Here is a 21,989-nt window from a genome sequence, read left to right as displayed (position 1 = left end):
TATATAATAAAGCCCAAGTGTCCCTGCGTCCAAGTTGTCCCGTGTGTCCCTGGGTCACTGCGCATGGGCTCCAGGGACACAGGGATTGGACGAAGAGACTGGACACACACACACACGCTCTCCCCCCCCTCTGCCTCCTCCAACCGCCGCTCTCAGCCAGACAGCGCCTCACTGCACTTGCGTTAAAGCGTGAGGAGGAGGAGGCTGCTTCCCCCCCCTACACTCCCCCTCGGCGCCGGCTGCGGGAGGCAGGGCGCGTTGGGGAAGCGAGGGTGGAGGAGGTGAATGGGGGGAGGTTTGTGCCTGTGTGTGAGAGGGAGAGGGCACATGGAGGGAGGCGCTCACGCCCCTTTATCTCTACCGCCTTTCCCCTGGGCTGAGGGCTCGGGCGGCCGTTGCTGCCGCCGCTGCGCCTCTTTGTGGGGGCGGAGCCCCGCCGGGCGCCTCTCTTGAGTTCCTTGACGGGGAAGCGGCGTGACGGGGAAGCGGCGCCGCGGACGAGTTCCGTGACGGGGAAGCGGCGCCGCGGCCCCGGCATTTCCTATAGCCGAGCGCCGGGGTTGCGATCTGGCCTTGCCGCTGCCGAGACGCGCTCTGTACCGGGAGCTGAGCCAGTTTCCTCAGGTGACTTATGCCAGTGTAGGAGACTGGTTTGCTGCCGGTGGTGGCGGCTGCCGCCGAGTGCCTGCCCCTCTACACCGAGTGCCTGCCCCGTCGTGGGGCCGCCGCACACCAGGACGAGGCTGCCCCGGATAACTTCCACCTCCTCCTCGCCCTCTTCCTGGGGCCGCTTCTCCCCGTGCTCCGGCTCCGACACCAGGCCGGGCCTGCCCAGCAGCGCACCCTGCAGAGTGTAGCTGCTGCCGGGGCCACTTCCCTCAGCCTGCTGCGCTGGCTGCTCTTCGGGCGGCGGCGGCAAGAGTAGCACCTCCACCTGGGCCTGCCCCATCGCCGCCGCCACCAAGAGGCCGCCCACATATGTTCTAGCGCCCGTTTTTAACGGGCTGAAATGACACTAGTTTTAAATAAAAGGACACATTTTACTCATGTAAAAACACACTGATTCTCGGACCGTCCGCAGGCCAGATTTAGAAGGCGATCGGGCCGGACCCGGCCCCCGGGCCTTAGTTTGCCTATCCATGCTTTACACATTTGTGGCAGGAAACATGTAGCAAGCACATCCGCTATGTGAAGCATGAAAGGCACATGTGTCTTTAAACATCCAAATATATATCCTGGCCAACCAAGACAGCAAACTATAAATGTGCTGCGGGAAACAGCATTGTCACTCCGATGGTACACTCAGTGGATGAGCTTGCTGCGCAAAGCATGAGGCAGCCCTGATGGTCTTTATTGACACATAGGCAGTGTGCATCAGTTGACTGGTACAGTCAATTAGCACATCAATCACCAGCTGTATACTGAAGCACCACGCACACTGCTTACCTGTTCTCCTCTATAGATAACATACTCAGCATATGCAAGTCCATTGACGCTTGGTCGGCCAATGACTGAATGATGCCCAGGCGGGGCATGGGCCATTTTCATGGTGCTAAACTGCAAGAAGGATTTCCCCAACGTCACACGACAAAAGAGCATTTGTCTGAAAGGGGGAGGAAAACAAGATGAACAAAGCAAGAAGGAATGCTTGGGATGAGCAGCTACCTGAAACTTCTTAAGCTATTCATTTTGAATGCCCAAAGTTCTTAGAGCAGTCAAAAGTTGTATTTTAGGCTGCATTTGCACATTATAAGCCAGGCTTTCTGACTCGCCGCAGTTTATCTAGAAAAAGCAACATGCTCTCACATGCTGCCCAGTTGCTTTGTGTGAAAAGCCACAACCAGCAAGCTAACAACAATCCATGGCTTCAGAGTGGTTAGCCAACGACACATCATGACTAAATGTTTACTGCAGCGAAAAAGAATTCAGATTTCCTCTGTGTCAGGATTCATGACTGAGGGCAGAAATAAGGTGGCTAACCTAGGAAAGCAGGCATGGCTAAACAGCAGATCTGATGGAAGGTCCTCTGTCAATAATTAGCTCCTCAAGCCGTGTCTACTTGCATGTTGGACTATGGCCAAAGCGGCAGTGAAGCCAAAACTTTGTTATCAACGGTTTTATTTAGTACACAGAATTTGTGAGTGTGCACAACAGAAACATTTCTCCAGGTGAAAGACCGGACATGTTTAAAGCATTTCTTTCTATTTCCAGTTTGATGCTCAACCAGCACTTTTGCTCCCAAGAACTCTTAAAGAAAAAGAAACACTGACGGGGTGATAAAGGTCGCCAGAAACCCACCTGTGGCAGATGTAGCATGATCTGTCTTTGTGCGTGGGGCAACCTGTGCCTCCCCCAATTCCGTATACGTATTGGTTACTTTTAGAGGAATTTTCTGCAAAGTAAATCCCAGCTCCAAACATGCCTCCAATGTATGCGTGCCTTTCATCAAATCCTTTGTGAATTATAGCATTAATAAAAGGGGACCCTGAAACAGAACGTAAAACACGTTGCTTATGCATGTGGTATACAGCCTCCATGTTCAAATGCAAATGAATTAAATCAAACTCAGAAGCAATGCACAAAATGGGTAAGAAACCACACTGGAGATTTCCAAGTACATATTTATGATTTCCATATATACGAGGAAACGGCAAGCTCCCTACTTCAAATATTGCTGAATATACATAAAAACAAAGCTGTCTAGATTTGTTAGCCATTCTCTGGGATTAGATAGCACTACCACTTACAGCCAGAGTTCTGCATTTCTACTGATTAAGTTGTTGGACAAACCACCAGTGTTGGAAAGAGTTTAAGCTTGTTTGCATAGAAAGAAGGAAGGCTGTTCTCTCCCCCCCCCACAAGTGTCCACTTGTACAATAGAAATAGTCATTCATACTGCATGGCTAATACTAATGCTCAACCAATCCCTTTCTCTGATAAGAGAAATCTCTGAACACCACCAGCACCAACATGGACTTCTGATCCTTTTCAACATCTGCAAAGGTATTTCCTTATACTGTGGCCACCAGTGAGCAAACTCTCCAGAATCTTTGGCAAGCTCCTTTGACTACAGTGGTAGAGTGCCTCTTCCACCATTTTTCCTGGCACCCTACTTTTAACTAATATAGGAAGAAGTGGGGGTGAAGAAATGCTGTCCAAACAGAAAACTAATGTCCATTAATTTCAATGGGCCTGCTGTGTCTATGACTAATACTGGATACAACCCAAAGGGAACAAAAACACAATTTATGGATTCAAGTTACAAGAAAGGAAATTCTGATGAAACATTAGGAAGAACTTCCTGAAATAAGAGCTGTTTGACAGTGGAACAGACTCCCACAAGAGGTGATGGACTCTCCTTCCTTGCAGGTTTTTAAGCAGAGGTTGGATGACCATCTGTCATATATGAACTAGCTGGGATTCCTGCATTTCAGGGAGTTGGACTAGATCAGGCTTCCTCAAACTCAGCCCTCCAGATGTTTTGAGACTACAATTCCCATCATCCCTGACCACTGGTCCTGCTAGCTAGGGATCATGGGAGTTGTAGGCCAAAAACATCTGGACGGCAGAGTTTGAGGAAGCCTGGACTAGATGAGGAGAGGCTACTCACCATGAAATAACATGCGTTCATTGTGGTGGTTATGGTTTTCTTCTGAGACTTCTTTCTGTCTATGACAGAATCTCTCCCTCAGCTTCTTATTCACCACCTTTTGAATCTTTAAAAGGATAAAAGATAAGCAATAACTGAACCAGAGAAACAGAACTCCAGAGAAAATATTTCCATATAAACTGACCTTTTAAAAATATGTGGGATTACCTTAAACAAAAGAAAACAGTATTTCTAAATATAAGGGAGATCTTAGGGCTGGCTCTCTTTGTATGACACTCTACTGAATGAAAAAGAGGAGAGGTAAATTTTCCTGCAATCCCATGAAAAGGCGCTCCAGAGAATTGGGGGATCCTTCAGGAAAGGAAGGGGAAGTGGTACTCAGAGCTGCAGCAGGAACTGGTGAAAACTGCCCCCCAATCCTTCCTCCAGTGGGAGCCTCTGTTGAATTTGGGTCATGTGCACAAATAAAAGGAGGCATTACATTTACAGAATGTAAATCTGGATCCAACCCATAGACTACTATATCATTGCAATAATAATAATAATAATAATCCCCTTTTGTAGCCTTGCATAACAAGCCGTAGCTTCACCCACGATTCCTCCAGAATAGAAATACTTAATCTACTAATGTATGTTCTCCAGGGAGTGTTAAGTACAATGTAGTATAATTCAGAGAAGAAATGTCTTGGACCAAACACCTTTGGCCCCAGGGAGAAAAGGCATATGGCAACATTATTCCAGCAGGTTTCAAAGGCTGCTGTGGCACTCTTTCTAAACTTTAAAAGCAGTGGGTGCTGCTGCAGCTCTTACCTTTAAAGTGGATATAGGCAGGGGCAACAAGCACTCTTTGATATGGGAAATGAGCACCACTGAACTGGCTTCTCCCAACCTTGAAGGGCCATAAGACACAACTGAAATAAGGTCAGGAGGAGCACTAGGTGTGATTACTTATGAAGATCCTGAACTGGAAATATATTAGCCTCGTAAATATATGGCTAAACTAAACCACCTACTTTGTGCTCCCTTTTCACCTGCTTCCTTAATTATGGCCCCCCAGTCTAAAAGGTAATGTAAAAGCTTACTGTTCAAAGCTGCTGCTCAAATTCTCACCAGTACTCCATCCATTCCTGCAATTGCTTTAGTTAAAGGACCTAAGGGTCCTCTATCCTGCTAGGCAAGGATTTCTTTATCAGCAAAATTGGTAGCTGTTTCATATGAAGGCTTTCAAGGTCCTTGAAACTTACCCTGATGACATGATACCTGTTGAAGATCCCCCCAGCATTGCCACCATCTCTGTGTTCCCTGATGGTACTCTGCATCTGTAAAACAGTCAAGTGGTGTACAGTAAGACACCCGGAAGGGGACATCTCAGAAATACGGCCTGCATCTTAATCTGGTGTTTACATCTATTGCCTTTTACATTCTGTGGCTGGGTGGAGGGGGAACAAATGCAGAAGCCGTGTTTATCTCCCCGGCCGAGAAAGGCAAGCTGTGAATAAACGGTTCTTGCTCTTCTTCCTATCCTTCTGAGGAAGGAGGCAGCAACGGAGAAGAGAAAGGTGGGCATTTCTGCAATTTTTTCCTTCAGTAAAAGAATGAATAAGAGATACCAATGCCCACAAATCTTGTTTGTTACAGAGAAGGAACTTTCCCGAGTTGCTCCCATCCTCATTTCATGGAACTCCTTCAATTAATACAAGCTCCTATCTGCTCCCAACAAGGTTCAACCCCTCATGGGGCTGTAAGGGCATCTATCCAGATGAGAACAGCAGATAAAGGGTTGAATACTGTTTCCCTTTAGTGAATGAGAACTGGCGCTGAGTTATGGGCAATGAGAAGCCTATCAGGCTTACCACTACGGTACTTGCTCCCCTCTAACCTTGTTGAGAGCGGGTAGATAAACCTTTATTCACAGAAGGGATTCTTTCTTTTTCATATCTACCCCTCTAGAGACCATCTTGGCTGTGAGTCCTGGAAGACCTGCTCCCTACCTGGCAGGGATTTTTCTTCCTGGCCTAGGAGGGCAGGGCCCTGACTGGCTCCAGCTACAAATGTATTAACAACGAGAAGCTATCCAGCAGCCTTAGTGTTTGGGGCATTTAAAACATAGACATAGTAATTAGGAATGCTCATTTTATCTCTAGACGGTGAGAAACACAAAGCATTCAACATAGCCCTAAGCCACGGCATGTTTAAAGTACAATTATGCAGGTTTTGGAAACAGAGGTACAAAATTAACCCTAGGATATTTTGCATCTCTATCAGCACAATACAAACTGCATTTACAAACATAGATAGGTTCCTGTCTGCCAATGGAATTTTCCTCCAGTAAAAGATGGATTCAAGTAAAGGGAGAAACAAAATTTCATGCCACAACCTTCCATTCCCATGTGTTGCTCTGTGTTAGATTACTTGTGTCTTTCAGGAAATCATTTTGTGTCTCACATTGCAACAGAGAGGTATAATGTACCAATTTCAGAAGGTTTTGGTAATTAGTAAATTAAATTACTAGTCTCTCTGTTGAACGATCAGGTGATCGCCAACTTTCAGTTCTCTATCTGGTGTGGAAGCATCCTTAAGAAGTTTAATACATTCACTAATGAGTCAGTCCCAAATGTCATTACAGATATAATTACCTCTTCTTCCACAGATTGATACTCTTTGTCATCAGGAGCAAGGTCTATAAGGATAGTTCCCTGGCTGACACAGTGAAAAGTCAAATAAGGATTGGTGCCTGAAAAATAGAACATGCATATTGAAGTACAGCATCCATTCTACAAGTATTCTACAGCCCTCAATTCTCTTGATAGTACATACTGCACAATACCTTAGCCAAGTGTGTGTAACCGTTAAGAGAAAGGGCCTTGGGAATACCAAGGTGGTTCCTTGGGACAGGAGCATAAGAGGAATTGCTGTTTGGAAAGGGGCAATGGTGATGTCACATGGGAAGGGTTGGTGACAAGGGGTGCTTCCGACACGGTGGCAATAGGAATAGCTTGATTTTGTGTGAATTGGGGCCATGACTTAGGCAGGAAGATAAAACCCTCTCATGTCATTTGCATTTTTAAAAAGAGGTTTATATTTTATTCTGGTGCTCTTTTCTTTGTTGCCTTCAAGTCCATCAGGCAACATCAAGCCTGAGGTTCTCTAATAGATTAGGCTCCAAAAACGAATGGACAAAGTTGCCTAAAGCGCTCATTACCTAAATACTTCCTGAAAGATTTCTATAGCGGATGAAGGGTGGCGCTTACTGTTTGTAGACAAAGCTCCAATTGATTTTGATGCAGGATGCTTTAGCAGACTCACCTTGCTGCCCACCTAGAAGTCTCTCTACACCTTTTATCAACTTATGACGGTGCCCATAGGCATTGATGCCAATTTCTTTCAGCTCCTCATGTCCCATGTCTGCCAGTACATCCAAGGTAATCTGAGAAGCACAGAAAAGAACAAAAACAAGTATTTTACATTATGACAGGAGTCTGTCTTTTTTACCGATTTACCCCTACTGAATCCTGCCAACCTAGCAGTTCGAAAGCACGTCAAAGTGCAAGTAGATAAATAGGTACCACTCCAGCGGGAAGGTAAACGGTGTTTCTGTGTGCTGCTCTGGTTCGCCAGAAGCGGCTTTGTCATGCTGGCCACATGACCTAGAAGCTGTACGCCAGCTCCCTCGGCCAATAACGCGAGATGAGCGCTGCAACCACAGAGTCAGTCATGACTGGACCTAATGGTCAGGGGTCCCTTTACCTTTACCCCTACTGAAACGAATGGGAAAGTAAAACTATCAAATGCCTATGCTGATTGGAAACTAAAGTCCAAAGGCCCCTTCACACACAAAACTAGCTCCAATCTTAGACAATATCTCCTACTATTCTAGGTGTATTATAAGACTAAAAAATAGTGGAAGCGAGCAGATTCTTACCTGTTCTGTTTCAAAGATATCCCGAAGATGTTCCAGACCAAGACTCTTTAAGAACTGACTGATGTTCATGTCAAGTCCAACAACTACAATCAGAGACAAAGCAGTGTATTTTTCACAAGAGGATGCAAACACATACTGAACAATCTACCAAACATCAATTGCAAAATGCAATTTTTAAATGCAAAAACTAATCTAACTTTGAGAAAGCTTTCATTGAAAGTAAAGTGGATTCCAAAAGCAGGTTCAGAAACTTTGATTCTGTTTGTGACATTTAAACTGTTAGGTATAGGTTAATGCTAGAGAATATTTCTCTGCTTCTCTTATAAGGAATTGCACGTTCAATGCTCCCTGCCTGCTTTTCTATCAGTATCACCCTATGATATTGCATCACTCGCATGAGGAGGCCACTCAGAACTGTTAGTAGTTAAACTACACAAACGTATTAATCCCCTCTTAACGATCATCACTACTTCTAAAGCCTTACAACTTTGGTTATATTTTAATGTGTTCCTTTCTACAAGTCAATCTTCCACTATGGGCAGAAAGAAAGAATCAGAACACATCTTTCATTAATTAAAAATATTTTTAAAAACCAGGAATCAACTGCTAACAAAAAGTCAGGAAGATTATTGATTCAAAATGAAGTTTCATTTGATTAAAGCAAATCCCAAGACTCTGTAATTTATTTTACAGTTGGACAACATGATGAAGCAAACTTATTAGGATAATATGAGAGATTACAGTAGTCACAGTGCAATCCTACATATATTTGTTTTTACTGTTGTAAACCGCTTTGATACATTTTTTTGTGATACGGCGATATAGAAATATTTTTATGAATAAATATAAATAAGTCCCACTAGGTACCAGGGGGCTCACTCCCTAGTCAGCGTGCACAGGATTGTAGCCCGAGTGCTTCGCAATGTCAGCAAACTTACCTTCTCCTTCTTTTCTTTCCGTTCCTGCTGCTCCATCACCGGCATTGGATGCCCCTCCCACTGCTATTTCTGCCAGAGGTCCTGCAAGGTTGTCTATGCTGCTGGCAGCAGAGAGACAGGATGGAGTTGATGCTGGCGAAATGATAGAGGCACTAACAACAGTAGCCTGAGGTTTAAAGCAGGTTGGCAAGGCATCTGGAGGCATCGCATCTATCAGCAAGGCTCGAATATCATCAGCCTGAAAACAAGAACATCACATATTAAAAAACAAAATTAGAACCAGCGTTCAATTGTTTCTTGAAGATGTACCCTGATTAGATCATTTGTATTTCAATTACTTCAATTTTCGAGCTGTTCTTTAAACTGGCATCTGCTTGGGAATGTTAAATACCATCAGCCTTGGACACCAAATTTGGAAGCATTAAGTTCTGCTGCGAGATTATTTTTACGCGTGTTCACATTTCAGGTGCCATCACTTGGTTTTTAAAGTTCAATATAAAAGTTCAAGGATCAAAATCTAATTTAAGATGGAAAGCAATTGTCCAATAGTAACCAAATGAACGAACACATCGTGAATTTGCCTGGACGAAATGGTGGGTTTACAAACAAAGATGCACAATCTGTACAAAAGTCATAGTTCTGCCTGCTCTTGATGTAAAACAAGAGAATTCTGAAACAACGGTCAATGTAGTGTAATGAATCACGTGCTGGATTTGGGCTGGAGAGAAGTAGGCTCATGTCCATCACTATGAGGTCTACCTGACCTCGCAAGGTTGTTTGAGCGGATAAAATTGGGCCAACTTTACATCTGCCCCCTGGGCTCCTTAACAGAAAGGTCAGGATATGAATGTGGCTGATTAAGAGCATACCATTGTACTAGTTAGTGATCTGCAGCATAGAAATAACAGCTGTTTCTTTTTCAAAATGGACTTACTGTAGCTAAATCCAAAGGTGTCTGGCCTTCTTGGTTCTTCATCGTTGGATCTGCTCCATGAGCCAGAAGTAGGGCACACAGCTGTGTCCTTCCTTTTTGTGCTGCTTCATGCAATGGGGTAAATGCCCATTTATCTGTGGCATTTACACAGGTATTGTACTTAATCAGCAAAGCTGCTATATCCACATGCTGCCGGTGGGGAGAGAGAGAGGGAGAGGGGGAAAAAGAGAGAGAGTCGAATAGCAAGCAGGCATCACCCATAAAGGAAGTGCAAAAGAAAGCATTCTTAAATGATTGGCTATGCATGGATGGATGGACGTATTAAGTACTGGAAGCTCCTTAACACACTTGCAGTATATTGAGGCTCCTGCAATTAGTTCTTCAGTCACCTAGAGTTTCCCTAAAGGGGGCATTTCTTAGTTGCAATCAATAAGGAAGCCCTTTTCCATTTCTACATAAAAAGATGGGAACAGAAGAAATGGAAAAAGGCTTGCTTATTGATTGCATATATGAAACAAAGGGAGCAGGATAAGGTGGAAACTAGGAACTTGTCCTTCCCCAATACTTTGATCTGGATTTCACCAGTCCACTGGTAAATACTGATGACTATTTATCAAGGGGTAACTTATCATGGTAGTCATGTGATCACTAGAAAACAGTCATGTGCATTTTTTTTGCCACATCATACAAAGAATCTTATCATTCCCCTGCTGCTCAGATTTTTGGCCAGGTGCAAAAGTGTGCTGAATTCTCACCCCCAGCTTATCAAATAGCTATATGCATGCAGGGAACAGTTTCAATAAAAATGGTCTATTCACCCTATTTTAATTAACAGTCCTGGAAAGACGTTTCTGTTTCCCATTTGACAGGCTTTGCACTTAAATTAAATTAAATTACTGCAGTAATTAGTAGCTACCAATATACTCTACACCTGTACCAGTTTTAGCAAGCTTTTATAGTATATTGCTGCTACACCTTCTTTGGGGTATAGATTGTTTTCTTTATTATTTATTGTTGTTATTATTATTTGCTGTTTTTTGTTTCTTGCATTGTAAGTGCCTTGATTATTCTACAGAAAGGTGGAGCAAGAATCTTGAAAATCTATATATTAATGAATAATGCTTACCCCATAGGATGCTGCATTATGTAGTGGAATTAATCCTCCTTTATCTTGAGCATTGACATCAGCACCATGTTCCAGAAGATACTCCGCAACTTCCAAATTATTGTAACCGGCTTTATGGAGAAAAACAAAGCATCAACGGAACATCCAGCAGTTAACAGAAAAATCACTTGTATTTTTTAACGGAGAACCTCTCGCTTCCTGCTGCATTCATGTATGGTTCTTTAAATAGCTGGGACCGTTTCCAAGACAATTTTTGGGTGAATAAATTATGTGGCTGTGATAAAGCAAGCCTGACAAACCACTTACCAGCAAGATGCAGCGGAGTTGAGTTTCGTCCCTGGGTGTCTCGGCAATTGATGTTTTCTGGAGAACACAATTTCTGAACTCGTGCCAGGCAACCCTTCTTGGCAGCATCCAGCAAAGCTGCATCACCTCGCAGCAGGTCCTGTATATCTGTGTCCCCCTCCTTCACGAGGTCTAGAGGTGTGTTGCCATCTCTGTTCTTTTTTGTTGGATCTGCTCCATGCTATAAACAACATTTCTACTGTTTACTAGCAGAAATAAAATGCAGGGCTGGCTAAGATTCCGATTCCTTCACCCTCCCCCACAGGACCCCAAAACAGAACAGTATATACTGTTTTAGAGTTTAATATTTCTAGAGAAGTAAAACCAAAATAGGTCTACTCAAGAGTGCAACTAATAGTGTATACCCCTCTAATACTATATTAAAGTAATGCAGTACCAAAAGAAAGAATATATAAATACCAGCAGGTGTTACTTAAAATAGACCCTAATGTATTTAATAGTATATGCCAGTAGAGAATATGCGGGCAAACGTATTTTAACATATACCACACATTCAAGATAAAGAGATGCATTTTTCCCTCACTACTCAATAAATTATTCTGTTATTCGTTTCTTAAGCCTAAGATTAGCACTGTGTTTGAGCTTATTACATTATTCTGCCTTGAAGCTCATAAACTCTGTGAAATCTCCAATCAATAATTATCCAACACACCGTTCTCTCTTTCAGATGTACCACAGGAAAACCTTAAAATCCAAAACTCAATCTGCTACTGTCAATCTTATCTTCTTAATATTCCCTCTTACAAACACATATCCTTATAAACACCCAAATACCCTTTGTTGGAAGATCTAAGCATTCACTTCCTTGTGTTTTATCACAGCACAAGCGAAGAGAATCTCCTTTAAATGCAGTACTTAAAACCGTGAGATTCTGGTAGCTTGAAATGTGTTCACTGCAACAGAACTAGATCTGCTTTCTCTTCTTTAATCCACTTACTTATTTTACATCTTTTAACCAGATTAAATAGCTCATTAGGATGTAAATGAACTGGTCCTGGCTGCAGTTCTAGTCACACTTCATTGCATGTGACTAATCGCCCCTAAATGAAGGTGTGCATCAAGAACCAAGCAAAATGTCCAGTTGGGAAAACTTTGTCCCCTCAGCAGTTGATTACAACAAGCCAAAGCTCTAGCACAGGCATCCCCAAACTGCGGCCCTCCAGATGTTCTGGCCTACAACTCCCATGATCCCTAGCTAACAGGACCAGTGGTCAGGGATGATGGGAATTGTAGTCCAAAACATCTGGAGGGCCGAAGTTTGGGGATGCCTGCTCTAGCAGCAACTTGATAATGCTCTTTCAAATCGATCTTTGGACAAGTCTAACAATAGCACTGGTCTATCATCTTTCTGGTGTTAAGATGCCCCAATGTCTTTCTATATTGCCTCTCAGGGAGATCTCCAAGCCAAGACACACACACCCCCAATCCCTCTTCTCAGGGCAGGTCAGACTAGCTGGGAGGAAGGCAAGGCAAATAGAATAAAATCATAAATAGAAAATGGCGGAAGGTACAAACATTACCTGAGCCTGTCTGCAGGAGTAGGCATGCCTGAACACTGGGAGGGGTGCTCTCTCTCTCACGCAAGGCAAATTACATAGCCCTGCCTTCTGAAGTGAGTGGGAGGTGCAACCCAAACAGGGATATCACCCACTATTTTAGGAAAACAGCATTACTGTATGCTACGAGTCCTTACAAGATGAGTATCTTCACTAAATGATTTGTTCCACATATAACTCAAAGAAAAGGAAGGAGGAAAGAGAAAAGTTTTTGTAATTATTTTGATTGCTGCTTCTTTAAAATTATCAATTCTCCTCAAATATGCCCAGTAGTAAAAGCAGATTTTATAATTTTCATACTACCCTGTTTCTCATATTTTAAGACATACTCATAAAATAAGCCATAGCAGGATTTTTAAGCATTCAAGGAATATAAGCCATACCCAAAAATAAGACATAGTGATAGGCGCATTAGCAATGCCGGCCGCGGCAGGAGGAGGAGGAAAAAAATAAGACACCCCCTGAAAATAAGCCATAGTGTGTTTTTTTGAGGAAAAAATAAATATAAGACATGTCTTATAATATGAGAAACACGGTACCTTCCTGAAGACTTTAAAAATGCAAAAAGAAGGATGGCTTATGGGTAGAGACTTCCCAAGAACAGAAATGCTGATACCATGGAAACTGTGAGAAGCCCATGAAAAAATTTTAATCAGTTAGCCACAAGTCTGACTACAGGTGTTGTGATTTTTTCAAAGAAAATCCTGTCCTGCCCTGAAATTGCTTCACAACAGTGCAGAAGTAGATGTTGACAGCTGCAGGCACAACTTCACATTGTAAATAATTATCTTGATAATTTGATGGAGGAGGACCAGGAAGGGCATAGCTGTCAACCCTCCCTTTTTTGCGGGAAATTCCCTTATTCCAGCGTAGTTTCCTGCTGCTATCCTGGATTGTTAGATATACCATAGACCAGGCATCCCCAAACTTCGGTCCTCCAGATGTTTTGGACTACAATTCCCATCATCCCTGACCACTGGTCCTGTTAGCTAGGGATCATGGGAGTTGTAGGCCAAAACATCTGGAGGGCTGCAGTTTGGGGGTGCCTGCCATAGACTGTCCCTGGGATAGGTGAGGCTGCTGCTGATCCCTTATTTTCAAACCCGAAAGTTGACAGCTATGCAGGAAGGGACACTCCCTCCCCCACTAAGCTGATTCCTCCTGCAAAAATAGCCCCAAACAGATGATCATTAGAAGCACCTAAGTCTGCACTTCCACAAGCTGTGGGGATAACAGAAATATGTAGAACCCATTCACCTGGTTAGCAAGCTAGCAATACTGTATAACTGGTGCAGGGTCGGTGACATCCCATTCTTTGCTGGGAAAGAAACTATAGAAGGGGTATTAGTGCCCTCTTTTAGGGGTATTAGTGCCCTCTTTTAAGCTCCCCAGAATAATATGGATGACAACTGCTGGAATCAAAATGGTGATCTGGATTAAACAATTGTTCCAATCTTCTTAACACTCAAGGCAGAAAATCCAGCAAATAGAGAGTCTATCCTCTGAACATTTTAAAAATGCTTGGACAAGCTTCAAATGGCTCCCCACAAGAGACAAGGGGGAGAAAAGTGGTGCTTATATTGGAAACATTTGAAGCAAAATGGTGGACTTGCACATGCTCACTTAAACACAGTGGAGCCAAAGTTGTGGCGTTAACTTTACCAAAAGGAAATTCTAACATTTTATGGACTCTGGAGGGAAGGCTTTGATGCAATGCATATCTTTCTGTAGACATAAAGAGCAATTTCATTTTTAAGTCTAGAGTCAAACATATGAAACACCAGTAAAGGACTCAAATTGTTTTCACAATGGTGGCAATTTGAGTGATACATGACCTTAACTGATAAAGGAGAGGGAAGGGGGAAGAAAGGGAGAAAAATACTACAACTAAGCTGTAGAAGGAACTACAGTACTTCTGTTAAGAGCATAAACATAAATACTACATTTAGAAATTTAATGTGCTGCCTCTCCGACCTCAACAGATTTACTTCTAACAATTTGTCCTAATTATTGCAGCTAACATTCAATGAATTAGAAACCAGGAATTATGAGTTCAGATTTTTCCATGGCCTGCTGCTGATACAAACTGCTGATTTTATTTGCAAATGTATGCCAGTTTGCAGAGATACTATACAGGCAGCCCCATGTGCCTGCGACTGTGTATACACGCATTGCGCTGAACCCAGAGGTTACCCAGAAGATGCCACTGAAACATGAATGAGTGGAATGGTGGCGGACCAGGTTTGCAGGCTTTCTCAATGGGTTTCAATTATGTGCGATTTCATCAATGCGCACAGGGCCTTGGAACATAACCCCCACATAAATGGGGGGGCAGCCTGTAAATCTGAAGAAAAGTACCATGTCTAACCTATAAGTAAAAATACAATTGAATTAATTATGTAATTTTTATTTTTATTATTGTTTCTGATCTGATTTTCATAGAATCGTGAAATCATAAAATCCTAGAGTTGGAAGGGACCACAAGGGTCATCTAGTCCAACCCCCTGCTAGGCCTGGCTGATATTATCAATATATCGCCCAGGAGCGGTATGAGGAGCAGACCATGATGTTGGTTTCACTCAGTGCAGGCGTAGCCAAACTCTGCCCTCCAGATGTTTCGGGACTACAATTCCCATCACCCCTGACCACTGGTCATCTTTCAAGGTGAGAGCTGAGTCAGTTTCACCAGGTGTCTCGTGGGCAGAGGCCAATGCATCTTGTTTTTTCAAGGCCACAGTATATCGCCAAACCACGATGTTTGGCTGGCGACACACTGCGATGTTGCAAAGCTGATTTCACCCAGCCCTACCCCCTACAATGCAGGAATCTTTCCCCAACGTGTGGCTTGAACCCACAACCCTCAGATTAAGAGACTCATGCTCTACCAACTGAACAATAGTCTAGCTCAAAAACGTTGCATTCGGTACCATGTGCCAAAGGTTCCATTAGATGACAGCTCTTTTGTAGAAGAAAATTCAATAGTCGGAGAATTTCAATATCCAGTTGGATTTTGAAATTTTATTAGAACAGACAAAATGTCACAACCGGTAAGCATGTTCTCTAGAACTCATCGTCAGGCTGGATGTTGAAGCTGATCCCCATTTCTTAACACATAAAGCCCTGCTGTTACTCAACTCTTTCTCACATCTTCAAAAGTCTAAAGAAATTGTAAGTTGCATACTTTTAAAAGGAGCTTGCATATTTCATATTTTCCCTTTGCTGCTGCTTCATGTAGTGGTGTGAACTTCCACAGATCTGCGACGTTGACAGATGCCCCGTGTCTCACCAATAACTCTGCCACTTCATAGTGTCCATATGAGCAAGCATTGTGGAGGGGCACTAAGCCACTAATCAAAGAAAGAAACATGTCAGTTTTTAATATGTCAGGATCTAGAAGTAAGTAAAAGTTGTAGTTATCCTTCAAGATAAATCAGCGTTCTTATTTTCCAAATGATGACATTAACTGTCTCTGACAAATGATGGACCTTCAAACCTTAAAAAGGTAAAGGTAAAATAGGTAAATGACCCCTGGCCGGTTAAGTCCAGTCAAAGGCAACTGTGGTACATCACTCATCTCGCTTTTCAGGCCGAGGGGGCTGGCATTTGTCCACAGACAGCTTTCTAGGTCACATGACTAAACAGCTTCTGGCGCAACGGGACACTGTGACGGAAACCAGAGTGCACGGAAACCCCTTTTAGCTTCCTGCTGTAGCGGTACCTATTTATCTACTTGCACTGCTGTGCTTTTGAACTGCAAGGTTGGCAGAAGCTGGGATAGAGCAATGGGAGCTCATTCCGTCATGTGGATTCAACTTTCCGATCAGCAAGCCCAACAGGCTCGGTGGTTTAGACCACAGCATCACCCGCGTCCTTATACGTTTAGTAACATGTTCTAGCGACTGCTCCAAAGGGATAAGACTAGAAACAGTGAATATTTGTGATAGCCACTGCATATATATCACCATGGTCATGATGGCAACAAAGAGGGGTATTTTTTTAACCCAATGCATCAACCAGTGTTGGAGCTGTTCTATATGGTGAATGATTTATTAAGGCCACTACCTGGAAGTATTTACAGAGTATTGCCACCGAGTAGCTTCTTACACAACAATCTGCACCTGGTTATACTACATGAAAATAGCAACCATTGGAGGATCAGGTCCCACTCCTGGTATTAAAAAGGACAATTGGCAATTAATGCTCTTTATGCAGCATTCTGCACTCTTGATATTTCTAATAAGAGTTTTTTCTGCGGGAAACCACCCAGGCTTCCAACACACATTGCACAGAAAATCTCCTGCCTGCATTCCATCTTAGACCTATTCCACACTGAGATGGTGAGCCACATCTGGACTGTAACTCCTCCGATTGCTATGGTGGATTGCTCCTCAGCAGTTTAGGAGTGGACTGCAGGAAATCTATTTTGCCTCTCTTGCTCTTTTAATATTTACATGTAGTTGCCCCGGATTTTGGAGTCAGGTATCATCAGAACATTGACGAAACCCAACCCCTTTTCCTCATGAGATCCAGAAGCAGCAATCTTCTTCCCCCCCCCAAAAAAAAAACCAGCATCTGGCAGTAGTGGATGGGGCCAACAGTTTGAAATTTAATCAAGAGTTTGCCTTTGTTGGCTGCAAAACCGGAGCATACAAATAGAACCTTTGGACTGCGGCCATACAGCTGAAGAATAAGGTACTGAAAAGCACAGAAGCAAAAGCACTTGGAAAGCAAGAAGCTATTCTATTCACACACAAAACCGTAAATTGAATCCCAGATTACCCTTTATCCTTTGCATGCACATCCGCTCCATGATGAAGCAAGTACTCCACGACTGACACTCGGTTATAACCTGCAGCGAAGTGCAATGGGGTTGAATGGCGCCCCTCCAAATCCCTGCAGTTCACATTCTGAGGACTGCAAAGTTGCTGTGAAATGAAAATTGAAAAGGAAAAACAGCCATAAAGGAACTCGTGAAAGAGACCTTTTCAAGCAGTTACCACATTCTCAAAAGTGTAAAAATAAGGAGGCGGCTTCATTGCTGCTGCTGCTTTTTCTTCTTTTCTTTTTTTTCGCCTCAGTGGCTATTGCCATGTCCTGCCTTAGAGATGCAAATTCTTGAATTGCTTATTTAAATTTTAAACCATGAAGTGACTCTCTTGCATTAAAGAATACCAATTCAAAATATTTTTGAGTAAGACAGGATTTTTTAAGTCTACTCACAATAAGCCATAGTTCATCGTGACATCCAAGCTGGTCTGAGTCATAATTGTCTTACTGTGCTCTATTTGCAATTGTGATCAATTTAATCCCACTGATTCTAAAGCAGACAAACGCACCTGCCCACCAGCAAGCCGCGCATTATAATGCACCCAAAATGGAATCATCATGCACAAAAGGTAGGGCTGATTTTGATGGTGCCAAATACTTCCTCCTATCTTTTTAGGCAGATCGCACAATCAGTGACAGTAATATACAGGAACACACGGGATGTTATTTGCTCCAACCTACCTTCACAGTTTCCAAGTCTCCAGCTTTAGAGGCTTCCAACAGTCTGTAATCCACATCAGATGTATGTACAGGAGTGCTCTCTACACAAGAGACAAAAATAAATAAATTATAAACAGGTTGAATTTATAGAAACAACTTTTAAGCAAAAATATGAACTATGTACAAACCAGGACGTTCCCAGTTCAGTTGGTAGAGCATGAGACTCTTGATCTCAGAGTCAAACCCCACATTGGGCATTGCAGGGGGTTGCACGAAATGACCCCCCAAGGTACATTCCAACTTTACAATTCTATAAATCCCACCTTCCCCATGAGTTCAATGGACCATAATTACATGTCAGCTGCAGTCCCCATATGAGGAACTTACTGGGGCATACCATGGGGCTGGAGCAACTCTCCAATGAGGAAAGGTTATAACATTTGAGTATTTCTAGCTTAGGGGGGGAGAAAGTGAGCAATGACTGACTGATGGATTGGATTTCTATGTTGCTTTTCATTCAAATGAATCTCAAAGCGGCTTACAAACAATACAGTGGTACCTCGCAAGACGAATGCCTTGCGCAACGAAAAACTCGCTAGGCGAAAGTGTCTAGCGATTCTTTGTTGCCTCGCAAGACGAAGCTTTCTATGGCCGTGTCTCGCAAAACGATTATTATTTTTTTGGCCGCTTTTTTTGCCGTCTGCCGTTTGTTTCCACAAGACGAAAATTTCGTAAGATGGCACGAACCGCGGAACAAATTATTTTTGTCTTGCGAGGTACCACTGTACTTAACAATAACAGAACAGAACACTGCAAATAACAGCATAAAATATATAAAATAATCCACAAATCATCAACAGTTCATCAATAAAACAATTATAATATTAAGAACACTATTAACAAAACAGAAACTAAAAAAGAAGCTGAACATCACAATTACAGCATAATATTGTATGAATAACCAATCAATACGGCATTTATAATGTTAAAAACATTAACAAAATAGCAGCAGCAACAAATTATGCTAAGTACTGTTGAGTTCATGCACTCTCCATGCCTCGCTTATGCTTCCCAGCTACTGGCAGAGCACAGTTGTGCTCAAGACCACCTGAGGGCTTCTTGCAGGCATCTAGTTGGCCACTGTGAAAACAGGATGCTCAACCAGATGGGCCCATGGTCTGATCCAGCAAAGCTGATCTTATGGAGCTGTAAGAATTAGCAATAGTAAAGAACTTTATAATGTCTAACGTGTTCACTGATTTTGATATTGAATTTCAAATTGTTGCAACCCATCATGGCATCTGCTGGTGAAGGTCGCGTAACTAATACCAATTTCATGGACGTGACAAAGGGAAATGTCTGTTTGTTTGTTCTGTATACCACCCTAATACATAGATCTCAGAACGGTTCACATAATAAATATACAAGATAGAAAAACACAAAAGACATAATCAAAACAAAACAACCCAAGAAATCTAATAGTGAATGTCTTCTGGCAGGCTAGACACTACTGGCACATAAACATTCCCCTTCCACAGATTTCAGGGGGATGAAGGGGAGGGAAGAGGGAAGGACGTTCCACTTCGTGATCTTAAGTATGAATGCATGATTGTGGACATTGCACAAAATATTGTGCTGGCTGGAATTTTAAATATATGGATAAAAAGGGCTAATTGGCTTTTGGTGTAGTAAACTGGACATTTTTTTAATAACATACTTATTTTCTTGAAGGGATATGTTTCTCTGAAAAGAATTATAAAGCATTCAAGTGGAGCTGCAGCTTTTATTATTAGAAGCTATGATTTTAAAGCATTTATGTCCTGATCTGAACAGCTGGACAGGTTGCTGCATTTACCATTCCTCTCTCTGATCCCCCAGCCAGAACAGTGCATATGAAGATTCTTTGTTGTTATAAAAGCTACAATCCCAAGATTGGCTATTCATATTTCCAGCTGTTAAATAATCCCAGTTCCATATGAACTGTGGTCTTAGAATCACCTTAGCTTTGGAACATCAAAAGCAGCTCTCAAAAATCCACCTAATGAGTTAACTACGGTAACTGGAAAGTTTCCCATTTGCCTACCCCAAGGGCAAGTAGGTACAAGATGCATGTAAAAGATTCAAAACAAGCTCAGTAAAAGGAAATCATAAAAAAGAGTCTGGGAGGCAGGAGGAGGGGAGGGGGAGAGGGAGGGGGTGACTAAAGTATGAAGAGAATTGGCATAATTAAACATTGGAAAGAGTTCCCAGGTCTGAAATTAGCTCATGCAGAGCTTGTTTACAGTGACTTTTTAACAGTCATTGTAAATAGAGTCACATTGTTTCAGTGTTCTTTCAGTGTGTCATTTTGTTTATCCTTTTCAGTCGCTGCCTTGAGCCTCATTTGCAAAGCAATTTTATTTTAATTAAAATAAGAACCAATCAGCCTTTCCTGCAAATTACAAATGCACATCATTGGTTATCATTATCGTCTGAGTTAACACCTACCATTCAATATCTGCTGCACTGCTTCGTTGCCCATCTGCGCTGCTGTAAAACCTTGTAAGGAGATGATGGAGGGGTCAGAACCATAATTCAGCAGGAGGCGACATGTCTGCAGGTGACCTGCCATAGCAGCCCTATGCAACGCAGTTTGTCCAAGTGTGTCTAGTGCATTCATCTGAGGGGGGAAAGATATATATATATATGCTTAACCCAGATAGAGCTTATAAATGCTTTGCAATCTACCTTACCTCACAATCTGTGGGTGGAAGGGAAAAAGTTAATCAAGACTATAAAACACTAATTTCATTACCCCTCCTGTTGTGTTTAAACAGTAACACAGCAGGACAATAAAGGATCAATTAAGTTCTTCCACATTACTTTGAAGGCACGTTTATTTCATATGAAGTAAGTGATTAACTGAAATTGTTACCAAGGTAAAAAAAAAAAAGGCTACCATAAATTTAAATGTACAATAAACACACATTTATTTAACTGCAATATAAATGCATGCTTTCCAATTCTGCTGACAAATTAAATAATATCCAGTTACTGTAACAAATGGAAACATAAATGCTGGATTTATATGTGAAATGTGTTTTGGGAGAGACAGGGGGCAGCTAGTATTTAAACAGGGTTTTGCTCTGACAGACGAGTCTCCATTTTTGTGCCTACAGGAAGGACTCTCCCCTGTAGTCAAAATAATCAATCTGAGAGAAGAACCTGTCTGGCTAAGAAAAGGGGGGAAACTGAAGAGCAGATCAAAGCATAGCATAGTACTCATATGTAGCAAAACACTAACCAGAGTTGCTAAATATTCTTCAAACAACACACACAACCCAACTCCCAGCTCTCCTACCACTTAGGATGAACAATTTGCCCAGATATCAAGGGAACTTAAGCACAGGGCCAGAAAGGGGATCCCTGTACATAACTGACTCTCCTCTCCAGGCATACACTTCAGGCTACAATATATGGACCTCCGTATGTATGAGCACATTCACTAAGGGTGGGTCTGGCTACCCTGCTCCCCTTGAAAAGAGCAGAACTTCACAGGAAAATTCAGAATTTCTCAGGGGGGGGGGGGGTAACAAGCACAAGAATGTGACATTGCAGTGCATTCCGGGTCAGAAATCCAACAGCCATTATGAACCATTTGACATCATCCCAACCATGTGAATAAGGACACATCCTGCAAAGCTGCCTTTGAGCTGTCAAGATCTCTCATGGTATCAGAGGTGTTATAGCTAGCAATCTTGGGCCAATTAACACTTACACCTGATTTTTCAGATTACTCTTGGAACAAGAGGTTATGGCAGGGAAGTGCAAAGTTAACTGCATGACTAATCTGCCTTTAGGGCAGCAACGGGTTCTCCTCCTACCTGAAAACTTGAGCTGAACCTGGACAACTTCTTGTTGGAAGAAGAGGTAAAAAGACGCATGATCAGTCCCCAGAACTGAATCAGATCTGATCAAATATCTTTGGGTTAAGGCTCACTCCACTGGGGTTAACCAAGCCGATCTGGATGAAGGTTACAAATTAGCCTTTTCCAATGTTTTTGCCCTTGT

General features: G+C 42.6%; 1 protein-coding gene across 2 annotated transcripts in view; it reads right to left on the bottom strand.

Annotated features, from left to right (window-relative positions):
* TNKS (tankyrase) overlaps window positions 1-21,989 on the bottom strand; it is a 75,455-nt gene that overhangs the window by 7,611 nt on the left and 45,855 nt on the right. For both annotated transcript variants that reach the window (XM_035140373.3, XM_035140372.3), the window contains 15 exons: window positions 20,427-20,598; window positions 17,961-18,040; window positions 17,232-17,377; window positions 15,634-15,799; window positions 10,837-11,056; window positions 10,531-10,640; window positions 9,405-9,593; window positions 8,471-8,708; window positions 7,533-7,615; window positions 6,917-7,037; window positions 6,247-6,344; window positions 4,855-4,929; window positions 3,611-3,716; window positions 2,299-2,485; window positions 1,447-1,603 (listed from right to left, as the gene is read on the bottom strand). In XM_035140373.3, the coding sequence (XP_034996264.2) occupies window positions 1,447-1,603; window positions 2,299-2,485; window positions 3,611-3,716; window positions 4,855-4,929; window positions 6,247-6,344; window positions 6,917-7,037; window positions 7,533-7,615; window positions 8,471-8,708; window positions 9,405-9,593; window positions 10,531-10,640; window positions 10,837-11,056; window positions 15,634-15,799; window positions 17,232-17,377; window positions 17,961-18,040; window positions 20,427-20,598 (2,148 nt within the window). The remainder of the gene's footprint in view (window positions 1-1,446; window positions 1,604-2,298; window positions 2,486-3,610; window positions 3,717-4,854; window positions 4,930-6,246; window positions 6,345-6,916; window positions 7,038-7,532; window positions 7,616-8,470; window positions 8,709-9,404; window positions 9,594-10,530; window positions 10,641-10,836; window positions 11,057-15,633; window positions 15,800-17,231; window positions 17,378-17,960; window positions 18,041-20,426; window positions 20,599-21,989) is intronic.

The sequence above is a fragment of the Zootoca vivipara genome, chromosome 15 (assembly GCF_965207765.1).
Source record: "Zootoca vivipara chromosome 15, rZooViv2.hap1.1, whole genome shotgun sequence".
Lineage (NCBI taxonomy): Eukaryota > Metazoa > Chordata > Lepidosauria > Squamata > Lacertidae > Zootoca > Zootoca vivipara.
This window is presented reverse-complemented; position numbering and strand designations above follow the sequence as displayed.